General features: G+C 40.5%; 1 protein-coding gene across 12 annotated transcripts in view; it reads left to right on the top strand.

Moving 5' to 3' along the window:
- The window catches only part of UBR5 (ubiquitin protein ligase E3 component n-recognin 5), a 160,715-nt gene that overhangs the window by 18,354 nt on the left and 125,743 nt on the right, over window positions 1–16,618 (top strand). For 10 of the 12 annotated variants that reach the window (XM_030553625.1, XM_030553620.1, XM_030553623.1 and 7 more), the window contains exons 2-6: window positions 6,588–6,632; window positions 7,112–7,193; window positions 7,351–7,427; window positions 8,252–8,371; window positions 14,438–14,627. In XM_030553625.1, coding sequence (XP_030409485.1) covers window positions 6,588–6,632; window positions 7,112–7,193; window positions 7,351–7,427; window positions 8,252–8,371; window positions 14,438–14,627 — 514 coding nt within the window. The remainder of the gene's footprint in view (window positions 1–6,587; window positions 6,633–7,111; window positions 7,194–7,350; window positions 7,428–8,251; window positions 8,372–14,437; window positions 14,628–16,618) is intronic. The other 2 variants (XM_030553617.1, XM_030553626.1) reach the window with 2 other exon arrangements.

Genomic DNA, 16,618 nt, shown 5'->3' with positions numbered 1-16,618 from the left:
GAGTGTTCTCATAGAGCAGGGGAATCAAACATACAACTCACATAATGTATTTTTTGGCCTACATGACATTCAGATTCTCTATCCTCTAAGCATTCATTTAAAAAACCCCAAATCTCTAGCCCTACTATCTACAGGGAGAACCTTCCAAAAGTGTAACTGATGCTTCGATGTTGGCCTAATTCTGCAGATAGCTTGAAGCCATGACTGAAGAGTGTGAGCTACTTCTTCCATCCCCCAAGTTGATACTCATTCATATTAAAGCCCAGTAATGACACTTCAATTTCAACGTTAGCAGTCTAATCAGTGATCATTCTGGTGGATGGAATGGAGTGGGCAGTAATGAAGTGGAATGGAGGAGCACACTTGGCTGAAAATTGGGAATTTCTTGAGGGATGGAAATGCTGAGAAAATTACAGAAGACTAGTAACTATGCAGAAGTGGGAGTGAAACAGGCAAAGGAGGATAGAGAAAGAGAAACAAAGCATAGAGATAGACACTAAAGAAATTTACATAAACTATACTTAAAAGTAAGGTTGCCAAGTCAAACACTCAGAAGATTGGAATGTTAGAATTAAGGTTGCCTGTGCATACTCATTGTTAGTCTTTAATTATGCAGTCACATATTATTTTTTCCATAGTACCCACTCCTTATTTTACAAATGCATAGGTATTCAATGTTGCTTTTTATTTTCATCATTCGTTGTGTGGCTCCAGACTTTACTTAACACACACCATCCACTGAATACAAAATTATTTCTGTGGTGTTCTCCTCATAGTATACGAGTGCTTCACAAACATTTAATGAATTTATCTTCATATCTCCCCTCTGAGATTAGGTGGTATTATTACTTTACGTCTGAGGAACTGAGACAAAGAGAGAAGACTGAGTGAAGTACCCATGAATTCTGGGTTCCCAATTTGAGAAGCCTAGAGCCTGATTTTTTTTCAGCCTAACTTCAGTTGCAGGAAAATTGGTTGAAACTACAGTAAAGAACAGAATTATCAGACACACAGATGAACAAGATTTGTTGAGCAAGAGTCAACTTTGCCTTTGTAAAGGGAAATCACGCCTCACTCATCTATTAGAATTCTTTGAGGGAGTCATACATGTGGACAAGGGTGATCCAGTGAACATAGTGTACGTGGACTTTCAGACAGCCTTTGACAAGGTCCCTTACCAAAAGGTCTTAAGCAAACTAAGAAGTCATGGGATAAGAGGGAGGGCCTGCTCATCGGTCAGTAACTGGTTAAAAAGACAGTAAACAAAGGGTAGGAATAAATGGTCAGTTTTCAGAAAGGAGAGAGGTAAATAGTGGTGTCTCCCAAGGATCTGCACTGGGACCAGTGCTGTTCAACATTCATAAATGACCTGGAAAAAGAGGTAAACAGGTGGCAAAATCTGCGGGTGATATAAAATTACTCAAGCTAGTTAAGTCCAAAGCAGACTTTAAAGAGTCACAAAGGGATCTCACAAAACATGTATGTATTCTGAATTGGTTTCATCCTGAATACAGGATATCTTCAAATCTTAGGTTCTGAGTGATCCGTTGTGATTTAATAGGGTTTTTTAGTTGTGCCCTAGCAAATCACCTTTGGAGCCTTTAAAAAGAAAAAGAAATGTCTCACTAGCTGTCCTCCAGTCATTTAGTACAGAGGATGATTTAAGTGAGAGCTTAGGTACAGTTAGTAGTTCTGCAATTTCATATCTGAGTTCCTTTAGAACTTTTGAGTGAATACCATCTGGTCCTGGTGACTTATTGCTGTTTGTTTAATCCCAAAATGTCCTCTACTGACACCTCAATCTGGGACAGTTCCTCAGATTTGTCACCTAAAAAGAATGGCTCATATCCTTTTCAGTGAACACCTATGCAAAGAATTAATTTAGCTTCTCCGCAATGGCCATTACTTCCTTGAATGCTCCTTTAAACACCTCAATCTTCCAGGGGCCCCACTGATTGTTTGGCAGGCTTCCTGTTTCTGATGTATTTAAACATATTTTTGCTGTTAGATTTTGGGTCTTTGGCTTTTTGCTCTTCAAATTCCTTTTTGGCCTGCCTAATTGTACTTTTACGCTTGACTTCCCAGAGTTTATGGTTTTCTCTTTTCCTTAGTAGGATTTCGTTTCCAATTTTTAAAGGATGCCTTTTTGCCTCTAGCCATTTCTTTTACTTTGTTTTTAGCCATGGTGGCACTTTTTTGGTTCTTAGTATGTTTTTCAATTTGGGGAATATATTTAAGTTGAGCCTCTATTATGGTGTATTTAAAACGTTTCCGTGCAGCTTGCGGACATGTCACACTTGTGACTGTACCTTTTTAATTTCTATTTAACTGGCCTCCTCATTTTAGTGTAGTTCCCTTTCTGAAGTTAAATGCTACTGTGGTGGGCTTCTTTGGTGTCTTCCCACCCTCCTCCCCCAACGTTACATTTAATTATATTATGGTTGCTCTTACTAAGCAGTTCAGCAATATTCACCTCTTGTATCAGATCCTGTGCTCCACTTAAGACTAAATCAAGAATTGCCTCTCCTCTTATGGGTTCCAGGACAAGCTGCTCCAAGAAGCAGTCGTTTGTGGTGGTAAGAAATTTTATTTCTGCATCCTGTCCTGAGGTGATATGTCAATATGGGGATAGTTGAAATCCCCAATTATTATTGAGTTTTCTATTTTTATAATCCCGCTAATCTTACCATCAGCATCCTGCTCAGGGGATTGGTGATTGTATACCGCTGTCAAACTTGAACAAGTTTCTACTGAGGATGTGTGAATTGTCATTTGAAGGTTCTTAACTTGACCAAATTTGAGTGAATTTTCATAGGGGTGGCAAAAGGCACATCACTCACACCAGAGTGTGTGAGAGGCATCGTCCTCCCCTCCCCATTGTCTCCAAAGCATGCGTGTACTAGAGCTTCTCAACAAAAGAGTGGCAAGAATTATTGTAACATCGGCTAAAACCATTTCTTCCCTTATCTTGTTGTTGCTTGGAAACCTGAAAAGTTCTAGTTGAAACTTTTTTAAAAAAAATTAAGTAAATAAAAATGAACCTTTTTTTTTACACCAAACACCTGGCATGGAGAATTGCAGCTTGAACATTTTAAGTTTGGGAGAATTATAAGGAACTGAAAATAGGGTCTGATAATGAACATTTTAGACAAACTTAACTATAGGAGTGTCACTGGCATAATTCCCCACTCTGAACCTTAGTGTCCAAAAGATGGGGTACCAGCATGAATTCCTCTAAGATCAAATTATCAGCTTAGAACCTGTAGCGCTGCCACCAACCAGGAATTCCAGTGCCTGGTACACTCTGGTCCCCCCAAAACCTTGCCCGGGGACCCCCAAGACCCAGACCCTCTGGATCTTAACACAAGGAAAGTAAACCCTTTCCCTCACCATTGCCTCTCCCAGGCTTCCCCTCCCTGGGTTACCCTGGAAGATCACTGTGATTCAAACTCCTTGAATCTTAAAACAGAGAGGAAAATGCACCTTCCCCCCTCCTTCTCTCTTCTCCTCCTAGACTCTCCCTGAGAGAGACAGTAATCCTAACACAGAGAGAAATTAGCCTCTCTCTCCCCCTTCCCTCCTTTCTCCCCTGGTGAATTCCCTGGTGAATCCAGAGCCCGTCCCCTAGGGTCTCACACCAGAATAAAAAAAAACAATCAGGTTCTTAAACAAGAGAAGCTTTTAATTAAAGAAGAAAAAACAGAAAAAAATATCTTTGTAAATTTAAAAAAATGGAATAGGTACAGGGTCTTTCAGCTATAGACACTGGGAATACCCTCCCAGCCTAAGTATACAAGTATAAATTAAAATCTTTTCAGCAAAATACCAATTTGAACTCCTTCCAACCAAATACACATTTGCAAATAAAGAAAACAAGCATAAGCCTAACTTGCTTTATCTGCTTAGTACTCACTATTCTGAAACTATAAGAGCCTGTATTGGAGAGACTGGAGAGAAACCTGGTTGCATGTCTGGTCCCTCTGAGCGCCGAGAGTGAACAACAACCAAACACTAACAGCGCACACACACAAACTTCCCTCCCTCAAGATTTGAAAGTATCCTGTCCTCTGATTGGTCCTCTGGTCAGGTGACAGCCAGGCTCACTGTTCTTGTTAACCCTTTCCAGGCAAAAGAGAGATGAAGCACTTTTGTTCTATTAACTCTTACTTATCTGTTTATGACAAGGAGGAACTACTAGCTCTCTTATGATAGTTACATGTTTAATTACATAAAGGTCATATTGCACCCTTGATCTTTGTGCTAATCCTGCTGATAGAAGTGGGCATGCCAGTGAGTGCAGTGGGAGTATAGAGTCCTGATTTATACCTCATGGATTGCAGCTTGAATATTTTAGGGAGAGATCTTCACCTCTGCTTCATTTCCTTTATGCTGCATAAAAGATCTGGAGTGTGGTATAAAGAGACCTTAAATGTCCTATGTCCCGCTGGAGGAGGATAGCCATAATGCTGTTTCCTCAGGGCCCCACAAGATCCTGGTGTAGGGATTGGGGATCATGTATCCAAGGTGCCTGTTGCAGGTGAGGGCCATAGAGCTTGCTGCAGCTCGCTTGGCTATGTCTACATATGCTGCAATCACACTTCCCAATTGCAGTGTAAGTGTTCAAGTGTTCCTGTGCTCTGAAATGCTTAGAAAGAGATGATTACTTACAGAGAAGATGTGCTGTGTACCAGACTTACCCCTTTTCTCCATAAAGACTGTTACATGCATTTAGTTTTTCCTTATTCAGGCAGCGTTTGTACAGTGTTGATTGGGTAAGAGTTATTGGTTCCCAACCAAATTAAAATATTACCTTTTAAATCTGGGAGACATTTGGAACCAAAGTGTGTAGTTCCTAAGCCTTTGAATCTTCTTATTCTGAGGCTTCAGGCACCTTGTCCAGATTACTGAGGAGAGAGAATCAGAGCAGGCACACTCTGAACTCCTGCTTAGCTGTTGGCTAAATTGCACTGTAAGTATCTTCAATATGAGAGTGCTTCGCTACCTAGAAACAAACTTTGTTCAGAGACAGAGGAATGGAAGTTACTGCATGGTCCCTGAGGATTCTGTCCCATCTGTGGCGCACTCCTTGGATACATGCTCTTGTGGGTTCTGGTCAAGCTCAGATCTTTCAATCAATTAGGTGTCATAAAGAGTGTCTCTGAGATGTTTGTGTAAATGTTAGACTTTTTAAGCTGTTTGGAGCTGGGTATATATCTTGGACACTATTGAATAATAAATATTTCTGATTTCTCTGAATTGTCTGCCTATTTTCCCGTACATCAGTTGCATTTATAGTTTCTCTTTATTTGACACTTTTTGTATTTGAGCTTTTCCCCCTCCCTTCGCTTTCTTTTATTTGAGAATCATGTGTTTGTTTTAAATCTAAGATCCCACACCCTTAAATGCCCTGGAAAATGGCATCTTTCCTTTTTGCTGTGGGGTTGGAAACAGTTTCGTCTTAGGCCATGTCTACATCTAAAATTTTGCAGCGCTGGTTGTTACAGCTGTATTAGTACAGCTGTATAGGGCCAGCGCTGCAGAGTGGCCACACTTACAGCAACCAGCGCTGCAAGTGGTGTTAGATGTGGCCACACTGCAGCGCTGTTGGGCGGCTTCAAGGGGGGTTCCGGGAACGCGAGAGCGAACCGGGAAAGGAGACCAGCTTCGCCGCGGTTTGCTCTCGCGTTCCCGGAGCCACCCAGCAAACCGCAGGGAAGGAGACCTGCTTGCTCGGGGTTCCGGGAACGAGAGAGCAAACCGGGAAAGGAGACCAGCTTCGCCGCGGTTTGCTCTCGCGTTCCCGGAGCCACCCAGCAAACCGCAGGGAAGGAGACCTGCTTGCTCGGGGTTCCGGGAACGAGAGAGCAAACCGGGAAAGGAGACCAGCTTCGCCGCGGTTTGCTCTCGCGTTCCCGGAGCCACCCAGCAAACCGCAGGGAAGGAGACCTGCTTGCTCGGGGTTCCGGGAACGAGAGAGCAAACCGGGAAAGGAGACCAGCTTGATTACCAGAGGCTTCCTCCTTCCACGGAGGTCAAGAAAAGCGCTGGTAAGTGTCTACATTGGATTACCAGCGCTGGATCACCAGCGCTGGATCCTCTACACCCGAGACAAAACGGGAGTACGGCCAGCGCTGCAAACAGGGAGTTGCAGCGCTGGTGATGCCCTGCAGATGTGTACACCTCCTAAGTTGCAGCGCTGTAACTCCCTCACCAGCGCTGCAACTTTCTGATGTAGACAAGCCCTTAGATAGGTACTTGTTCCGCCTGATGTTTGATCATTGTTAAGGCTGGTATAATATATAACTTCGTTGCCTACTGAGGCAGTGGCCGACAGCGAATTGCACAATTTGTCTGATGACTTGTGTTCTGAAATGTAATTTGAGTATTAAGTGGCAGTCCATGTCTTCACGTAGTTATGCTGCTGTGGTGATTTCAAGTTGTGTAGTATGTTGGAGAAGCCACACAATGGTAAGAGATTGAGCAGAATAAATCATGTCACAAAACAAATATGCTGCTTAAGTGAAGTTTGCATATAATACAGGATATTTTTCATATACCATGCACTCTTTTTTTTGTTGTTGTTGCAGGTTAAGGGAAGTTTCAGAGAAGCTGAATAAATACAATTTAAATAGGTAAGATATATTAGCCATTGCTGTAAAACCATTCAGCAAAACACTTTTACTGACAAGCAAAAGTTTACATTGTAGATATACATTTCTACTACTAATGTTTTACTTTTTTGATATATTTCTGAAAAAGATAACTTATGTCTGGGTAGGAAGTTCTAGCTGTTGATTATCTGTTAGTAGAGCACCCATCTCGTAGAATGAATTTAATTTGGAGTATAGGCTCCACTTTTTATTGCTGACTGAAATAAAATATACAATATTGCTTTATCACCTTTTAAGGTTTTGTTTTGCCTTTTCTGTGCTTAATGACTGAAAATACATCATATTTGCTTCAACTAATGTACACTTTTAGTCATTTGAAATGTTTTATATCAGTAATCATCATTGCACATTGCTTCTTCCATATACCACTTTGTACAATTTTTGTTCAGAGTTCAAAAGTTTAAAAATGTTATACATGCTCACTTTTTTTTTATTTTCAGCCACCCCCCTTTGAATGTATTGGAACAGGCTACTATTAAACAGTGTGTAGTGGGACCAAATCATGCTGCATTTCTTCTTGAGGTAAATTGCTCAAATCTGTTCTCATAACAAGTTTGAAACCATACGGTTAAACATAATGCTTTTTAACATCAAATTTAATCAGCAACTGAAGACTTGATTTTTCTCTACTGCCTTGCATTTCAATTTTGGACACTTGTTTTTCTTATGTTAAAAATAGGATGGTAGAGTCTGCAGGATTGGCTTTTCAGTTCAGCCAGACAGACTGGAATTGGGTAAACCTGACAATAATGATGGGTAAGAAAATACCCTTTTTGTACACAGCAGATATATGAAATGGATAAATCTGAATTTTCTTTTATATTTGTCTTTGAAATCTATCCTCAAAATTTAAAATGAATGCTACTATCATGTAGGAAATCTTTAGATATGCTACAGTGTTTGTGATTATGTCGCCAAACAGTTCAGTTCTAGCTTGATAGTTATATTTTTGTGTTGAAAGAAATGCCATACTTAATACCAAAATGATAAACTTCCTACAGAATCTCTTTAACATAATAAAAAATTCCTTTCTGAAAGGAACAGACTTAAGTGTTTAAGCCCCTTATTGAACCTACTCTGAAAATGGTCCTGACTGGAAGGACTTTCATTGACTTTAGCCCAGGTAAGTGCACTTGATAGGACTACTATCAAAATAACTCTAATCTGGGCTTAAAACAATCTTTTTAATGCTAAAATAGCAAGTTGTTGCCTCTGGTTTACAGAAATAACAGTGACAATTGCAATCTATACATATACCTTAAATTAAATGTGAAGTTCAGAGGCTCAATTCAAAGTAATTAGAGTTATATGTGTTTGCAGTTATTCTGTTGAAAAGACTTTTTTTTGTAAGAAGAAAACAATGGATTGCTGACATGAATATCTATTAGGCATGCTTTCCATATCTCAGTATACACCTTACTATTTTGCAGTTAGAATAGTTTGGAGTATTCCCCAAGGGTGTTGCTTAAGCTGGTATGTTACCAGACTAAGTCCCTGAGATTTTAGACCTGGGATTCCAGGTTTTGTTCTTAACCCATTTGGGATTGTTTTGTGACTGATTTACCATCTTTTACTTTCAGTTCAAAGTTGAGCAGTGGCTCAGGGGCAGGAAGGACATCCAGGCCAGGCAGGACTAGTGACTCCCCATGGTTTCTGTCTGGTTCTGAAACTCTGGGCAGACTGGCAGGCAACACCCTTGGGTAAGTTTTGGTAGGATTGAGGCTGCAATCTTTTTGTACCATATTTTGGGTATGTGTGTATACACATATAAATTGTATACATTTTGTATGAAAGAAGTTTTAATGCAGCAATTGTTTAGCTAGGGCACAACTTAAAAAACCCGATTTATTAAATCACAACTGATCGCTCAGAACCTAAGATTTGAAGATATCCTGTATTCAGGATGAAACCAATTCAGAATACATACAATCAAAACTCAACTCATACTGTTGGTTGTGTTGTCCTTTAAGAAGTATTAGTGTTTGAATTTTGGGTCATTACTAATTTTTAGAGGGACGCTGTCTATTTAAACACCACACTTCTGTTGGAAATCTTTTAGACTACTAGTATTAAAGTAATACTTTAACATTTTTAAATTAAAGGGATTACAGAGGGAAAAAACTGTGGTTTATTTTGTGCATTTTTCAACATCCTGTTCATAGTTTTATTGTTTGCCCTTCTGTGTACCTTAGTTGGTTTCCCATGTTTGTGTAGGCCTTTCACACAGTAAGAGGAGACAAAGTCCTTTTTATTAAATTATTATTATTAAAGGAAAGTGACTGCAAAACCACAAAAATTGAGACAGGAATTTGGAGGAATACTACACAATTTTTAATTTATTTCAAATTGCTTGGATTTCAAATTGATGGTGTTCCATTGAAATCAAATGTCTATATATCCATGTAAATTTGTCTTCATTATTTAATCATAGTAGATTTTGCATTCTGTGACTTTTTAAAGACCTTTTGAACAGTGCCACATTTTGTTAGTTTATATTTCAGTGGATATTACGAAATTCTCTAAACACAGTCCTTGAACATGTGGGAAAATTTGCAGCATGGTTAAATAGAGGAGAGGCAATGGTTTTTGTCCAAAGTGGAATTTGTCGCTTACTTATGTCAAAGAATAAACTAACGTTAGCTAGTGCTTTGTATGATTAAAATGAAAGAAATGCAACCCTTAAACTAGAAATCCTCTCATGATCCACCTCCCATATCTGCTTAAACTGAAGTTAACAATGTTATAACCAGCCCACATTAGCCAGAATAATTGTTTGCAGAAACTGTTTTGTGCAGTTCTTTAAAAATGGCTTCCTAGCTAAGGGAGAGTTCAATATTAACAGGACCATTAGAAATTAGGTGAAGATCTTCTTCTTGGTAGTCCATCGATCCGATGATGACAAATCTGTGCAGATCGTCTATTGTTGACCTCATGGTGTGCCCTCTGACTGTACAAGCCAATTCTAGAGGTGCACATTTTGCTGGAGATGGTGCATGGGAAGTTCACGGTCAGTGGATTGTGCGCTGCTGATGCTCTGTGATGTCGTTTGCGTGCCTCTTGTAGACGCTGGCAGCGGTCTTCCTCAAAGGCGATGCAGGTATTTCTAACTGTTGCATGCCACTGTGTTCTGTCGCTGGTGGAGTCCTCAAGGTCCCTAGGTTTGATACTACTGTACTGCAGATTGGCTTTGATGGTGTCCTTGTAACGTTTCCGTGGGCGACCTATATGCCTGATGCCCTGGGAGAGAGCACCATACAGAAGCTGGTGGGGGATTCTGTTGACATCCATGCGGCTGACATGACCAGTCCAACGTAGCTGTGACTTCATGATCATCATTTCGATGCTTGTCATCTGGGCTCTCTTGAGGACCTCGAGATTGGGCACTGTCTTGCGGATCTTCATGATGTTGCAGAGGCAGCACATGTGGAATGCTTCAGTTTGCTTGATGTGACACCTATACAATGTCCATGTTTTGCATCCGTACAAAAGAGATGAGAGAACAACAGCTTTGTACACAAGCAGTTTTGTTGACATCCGGATGTTGTGGTGGTTTAAAACTTTGACACGCAGACAGCCAAGTGCCTGGCTTGCTTTGGATATTTGTGTGTTGATCTCATTATCCAGTGATCCATCACTGGATATGACACTACCCAGGTATTTAAAATTCTCCACTACTTTAAGATGAGTGTCGTCAGTGGAGATACTTGGGACAGAAGCATTTGATCCAGATGCAGGTTGATGAACTTCTGTTTTTCCGAGGCTGATAGTTAGTCCGAAGAGTTGCGAGGCCTCAGCAAACTTGTTGACAATGTGCTGAAGATCATTTTCAGTGTGAGCCATGAGGGCACAGTCGTCGGCAAAGAGTGCCTCGAGGAATTTCTGCACTGTCTTAGTCTTTGCATTCAGGTGACGGAGATCAAAAAGTGAACCATCGTGCCGGTATTTCATTGCAGATCTTTCATTGCATGGTTAAGGACGCATGCAAAGAACAAGTTAAATAGGACAGGTGCGAGAACACATCCTTGTTTCACGCCATTGGTGATGTTGAAGGGGGCTGATGTGGCTCCATCAGACATGTCTCTTCAACTTCACACTGTTCCCTCTCGGCACAAACGCCCTAAGCATGTGCGACCTGCTTTCAGCTTAGCCAAACTGAAGGATGCTCAGTGTTTCAACAATTTCCAGAGGAGTCTTAATGTCAAACTAACATCCCACGGACAATTGATTGGTACTGTAACCGAAAAGTGGGACCAGTTCGAGCAGATAGTGACTGACACAGCAATAACATCTCTTGGACCAAAGAAAAGAACACATCAGGATTGGTTTGAGAACCAAGAAGAAATATGCTCAGCACTGGAAGTAAAGAGAACAGCCTTTATCGAATGGCAGAATGACCCCTCCTCAGTTTCTAAACGGGACCATTTCAAGTACCTTCAGAGCAAAACACAGAAGGAGCACCATCAGATACATGACAACTGGTGGGAGAGCAAAGCCAAAGAAATTGAGCATTATGCTGAGACTCACAACTCAAAGATCTTCTTCAGTGCTATTAAGACTATGGATCTTCTAAACCAAGGACCACCTCATTGCTCTCATCAGACAACACAACGCTGATTAAAGATAAAGAAGGCATCAACGAAAGATGGCAAGAACACTTTAGCAACCTTCTCAATAGACCATCAACTGTGAATAATAATGTCCTCAATGAAATTCCACAACAACCTGCTCTGACAGATCTTGACTTTCTGCCCACGATAGATGAGATTAAGAAAGCTGTTAACCAGATGAGTTCAGGAAAAGCTCCTGGAAAAGATGGGATACCAGCAGAGAGATACAAAGCAGCAGGTCCAGCAACATTAGCAGCTTTCTACAACGTGATCATCAGCATCTGGGAGGATGAAAACATATCCGGGGACCTCCGCGATGCCACTATTGTCTCTCTTTTCAAGAACAAAGGCAGCAAAGCAAAATGTGGAAGCTATAGAGGCATATCCCTCCTCTCCGTTGGTGAGAAGATCATCGCCCGCATCATCTTGAACCGCCTAATAGCCAGTATTTCCAAGGCAAATCTACCTGAAAGTCAGTAAAAGCAGCAAAGAATCCTGTGGCACCTTATAGACTAACAGACGTTTTGGAGCATGAGCTTTCGTGGGTGAATACCCACTTCCTCAGATGCATGTAATGGAAATATCCAGGGGCAGGTATATATATGTGTGCTAGCAAGCAAGCTAGAGATAACGAGGTCAGTTCAATCAGGGAGGATGAGGCCCTGTTCTAGCAGTTGAGGTGTGAAAACCAAGAGAGGAGAAACTGGTTCTGTAATTGGCAAGCCATTCACAGTCTTTGTTCAATCCTGAGCTGATGGTGTCAAATTTGCAGATGAACACCTCAACTGCTAGAACAGGGCCTCATCCTCCCTGATTGAACTGACCTCGTTATCTCTAGCTTGCTTGCTAGCACACATATATATACCTGCCCCTGGATATTTCCATTACATGCATCTGAGGAAGTGGGTATTCACCCATGAAAGCTCATGCTCCAAAACGTCTGTTAGTCTATAAGGTGCCACAGGATTCTTTGCTGCTTTTACAGATCCAGACTAACACGGCTACCCTCTGATACCTGAAAGTCAGTGTGGTTTATGACCTGGCCAGTGCACAGTCAACATGGTGGTGTTTGCTGTCAGACAAATACAAGAGAAGTGCATTGAACAGAATATGCACCCTGTATGCTGTCTTCATAGATCTGACAAAGGCATTTGATACCGTCAACAGGGAAGCCCTTTGGAGCATTCTAACATGACTTGGCTGCCCAAGAAAATTTGTCCAGATTATACGCCTTTTTCATGACAGACGAAGTATTGTCTGATGGAGCCACATCAGCCCCCTTCAACAGGCAAAGATAAACTTCATCTAATTCAGTACTAACTTGCGTCCAGTCCCCTTTCCTCCCAAATATTGCACCTTCTCTGTTGTTTTATCTCCTGGAATGTACAACTTCGTACATATTAGTATCAAATCTCTCCTTGCTGCTTCAAAGCCTCTGCTCTTATTTGGCCAAGTTATTGCATGGTTGCTTCTATTCACTTGTGTTTTTGCTGTCTCTCTCCAATTTTGGTGGCATCAAGAAATTCATGGTTGATGCTTACACCAAAGGAATCCCAACAGAGCCTTGTTCTCAGGCTTCCTATTTTCTGGGATGATGTGTTTCAATTATGTACTTTTTCTTTATTGTGACAGACCAGCTTTAGAATGTCAACAGTCCACTGTGTACAATTTGAGAACTTTGGTCTTAATGCATTGATAGAAATAACTCGACTATTTGAACCATGTAGACAATATATGCCTCTTATAATTCAGAGTAATATCTTGTATCCTGGAGTATAGGACTGAACAAATCAAGGTGAAAAACAAGATGTAGATGTGTCTACAGTCTCACTGCTGACTGTGTCAGCTGATTTGGGCTCGTGTTGTGGGGCTACGAAATTGTAGTTTAGACATCCAGTCCTTTTTTTAAATCAAGCAACTGTGTTTGTTTGTATCTGAACTGCTTTCCTAGGAATATTTTTAGCAGTTTCTACTTCAGACAACATATATATTTCTATTAATCAGAAGTTTGGTCTTCTGTATTTTCTCTTCTTGAAACTGTTAAAGATGAGGCTGGTCCTTTCTAACTAGTTCTGTTCATACTCTTGATTAAATTGTCTGAATGGATGGCTGATTTATTCTCCAAAGTCTGGTTTTATCTAATCTGAAACTAGAGACTTTCAGATTCTCAGCATGCTGCGAGTTATCTAGGTTTACTCCAGCATAGATCCTTCTGAAGGAATTCTGCGGCTGCTTTAAATTATTAAAAGGTAGCCGTGATAGAGTGGATTGAGGATGGATCTAGAAATTGGGAGATCTGTTTTTGTTCCTTTTTGGCACTAGCACATTGAACAAGTCACTTCTGTTAATCTCAGTTACCCTATCTATAAAATGTATGGCCCTACCAAATTCAAGGCTATGAAAAACATGTCATGGACACATACTACTCCTGGGGAAATCGTGCTCCAAAAAAATAAAAACAAAAAGTTGCGTAACTTAGGTCGACTTACCTCCATAGTGTAGACAAGCCTTAGCAACAGGGAAATGACTGCATGCTTCAAGGCACGTTTCTCTTGAGTAGTGACCTCTTCTAGATGGACAGGTCAGAAGAGTTGTTAGATATTTGTAAGACAGTCAGCTGAGTGTCGTGACCATCTCTGAAGCTCTGTTGGCTGAATGTGGCAACCTCCTCTGATGTGCACTTCTCAGAACGATGCTATTCACAATTAGGTGTAATACTTTCTTGTTGATGTTACTGTTGCTTTTAGAAACTCCAAGATTCATGACTGGTGTAGAGTCATGAACAATAAAATTGATTACCCCAAAATTCTGGTTCTTACAACTTCTTCCCTACAGCCCAAGCTTGTACTTTCGGTTATTCTGAATTGGCTAATTTTACTGCTGTTTACATTGTTTACATGCTTTATTAGTGTTAGAGATCACTGCTCTGGAGAAATCAACTAAGAATTCAAGCTGACAAGCTCTTCTGTCTTTTACATGGAGGTGACAGGGCTTAGCCTCAGTTGTACTTTTCTCAACCTGATAGAAATGAAATGTATCCCATAAGGTGTCTGATGTGAAGATTCCAGTGAATAAAATCCAATATATTTTACCCTTTTAAAATAGCTCAGAAAATGTACAGATCTGTTTAAAATAATAATAAAAATGTAAATCCCTTAGAAGCCGCTGGAGTTCAGGGGTTGGTGGAAGTGGAGGAGGATCCTCTGGTAGATCATCAGCTGGAGCTCGGGATTCCCGAAGGCAAACCAGAGTTATTCGCACTGGACGTGATAGAGGATCTGGACTGTTGGGTAGTCAGCCACAGCCAGTGATTCCAGCATCAGTAATTCCAGAGGAACTCATTTCACAGGTAGGTGAGCTGGCAGAACTGTGCCTTCGTTGATAAACCTTTGGAAACTGTTTGATAATTGGTGGGTACCATTTGGTATTGTTTTCTTTTTGCCTTTTAATTTCCTCTTCTATCTGAAAAACCTGACCTTATCTGGCTGAATTTTATTTTAGATTTATCAAGTTGATATTCAAGGACACACTAGTGCCAGTTTCCCCATAATGGGAATGAGTGATGAGAATGGTAGATATGAAGAGGTGGTGACTTGGATGTGAGAGGGAGCTGAAGGCAAGGGCCAGAACTTAGAGGTGGAGATGAGGCATGGCATACATACATAATGTTATAGAGTTGGTAATCTGCAGATACAGGGGATGTTGCAGGAAAAGAGTTCATGTTCAAGAATGGATGTCAAGGTTATTGACAGTAGAGGCAAATGAGTCTCTGTTAAGGAGGGTAAAGGAGATGGAGTTGGTTGGGATTGCTTTATTTGTCCAGTAGAAACACTTTGGTCGCAATCCACTGATCACAAAGCACTGGGTAACTGTGCTTATGTCCACATTAGAAACTGTAACACTCTTAGTGTCCAATACAGATGGAAGAAAGTCAGTTTGTGGCATTCTTACCCACTGGAATTCTAAGAGCAGTTGGGTAAGTAATGACCGATTGTCAGTACTCAGCCTTACTAGACTCCCATAGTCTTCAGAAGCTGTCCTGAGCATGCTCTTTGCTTTCCTCAAAGATCAAAGCAGTAGGCAATAGATTGAAATTGACCTGATTCTTGTAAGTTGTGCTATTACCTGTGGACTTAAGAAGACAGCATTTCATCCACTTACTTCATTTCACGTTTGGAAAGCTTTCTTAGCATTAGAATTTTTTTTTTTTTAAATAAAAGCTTAAATGCTGGAGAAGCTGAGGATACTTCTTAGGAAAGTTTATTTGTCACTAGTGATTGCGGGAGTTTTAAAAGACATGGTTCAACAAAGATAAAGGAATAGATGCATAAGCAAAGGAGGGTAGACTTTATTTAAAAAAAAAAAAGAAAGAAAAGGCAAGCAGCAGGTTGAGAATTCAGTCTTTTAAAAGTCTGTATAGGAGGGCATAGCAGCCCATGTGTTTGAATGAGACCGAGGTGAGGGAGAGCCACTGTTGACAGAAAGGAAGGGATTAACAACATAATGGAACCAGCTGCAGCTCTACAGTTAAGATTGAGTTGAGATTTTCATTTACAGCAGGGATTAAACATCTTTATATACAGAAAAATACAGTATATTCTCTCCTTACTCTTTGAGTATAAAATGAATTCTTTGAGAATTCACGAGTAAATCCATTAAGTAGTTCAATAGTTTAAAATTAAATTTAAAATGTCCTTTAACAAATCTAGCACCTAATGATCAACAGCTTTGTTCTCCATAATGATTTTAAAACAGAATAATACAGACTCCTCAGACTTTCTAAATAGCTAAAAGTCACTAAAATCTGGGTATATAGGCTTCATTTGAAAAACCGTTTTTATGGTTGATGGCATTTTTTTTCCTGTTCTTCATAACTGAATTTCTTCAGACTCTGCTGAAGAATAACCTGCTACAGAGAGAATTCCATGAAGAACCTGGCCTTTCCATAGTGGTCACTGTCTCCTTGTTCTCAATGGGACAGGTGGTCCTCTAAGCCTCCTGACAGTATAGGGCAGGGGTAGGCAACCTATGGCACGCGTGCCAAAGGTGACACATGAGCTGATTTTCAGTGGCACTCGCACTGCCTGGGTCCTGGCCACCAGTCCGGGGAGCTCTGCATTTTAATTTAATTTTAAATGAAGCTTCTTAAACATTTTAAATACCTTATTTACTTTACATACAACAATAGTTTAGTTATATATTATAGACTTATAGAAAGAGACCTTCTAAAAACGTTAAACTGTATTACTGGTGTGCAAAACCTTAAATTAGAGTGAATAAATGAAGACTCGGCACACCACTTCTGAAAGGTTGCCAACCCCTGGTATAGGGTGACACTCT

This window comes from Gopherus evgoodei, chromosome 2 (genome assembly GCF_007399415.2).
Source record: "Gopherus evgoodei ecotype Sinaloan lineage chromosome 2, rGopEvg1_v1.p, whole genome shotgun sequence".
In the NCBI taxonomy this organism is placed as follows: domain Eukaryota; kingdom Metazoa; phylum Chordata; order Testudines; family Testudinidae; genus Gopherus; species Gopherus evgoodei.
The sequence above is the reverse complement of the archived record's forward strand: the minus strand, read 5'-3'. Positions and strand labels throughout refer to the sequence as shown.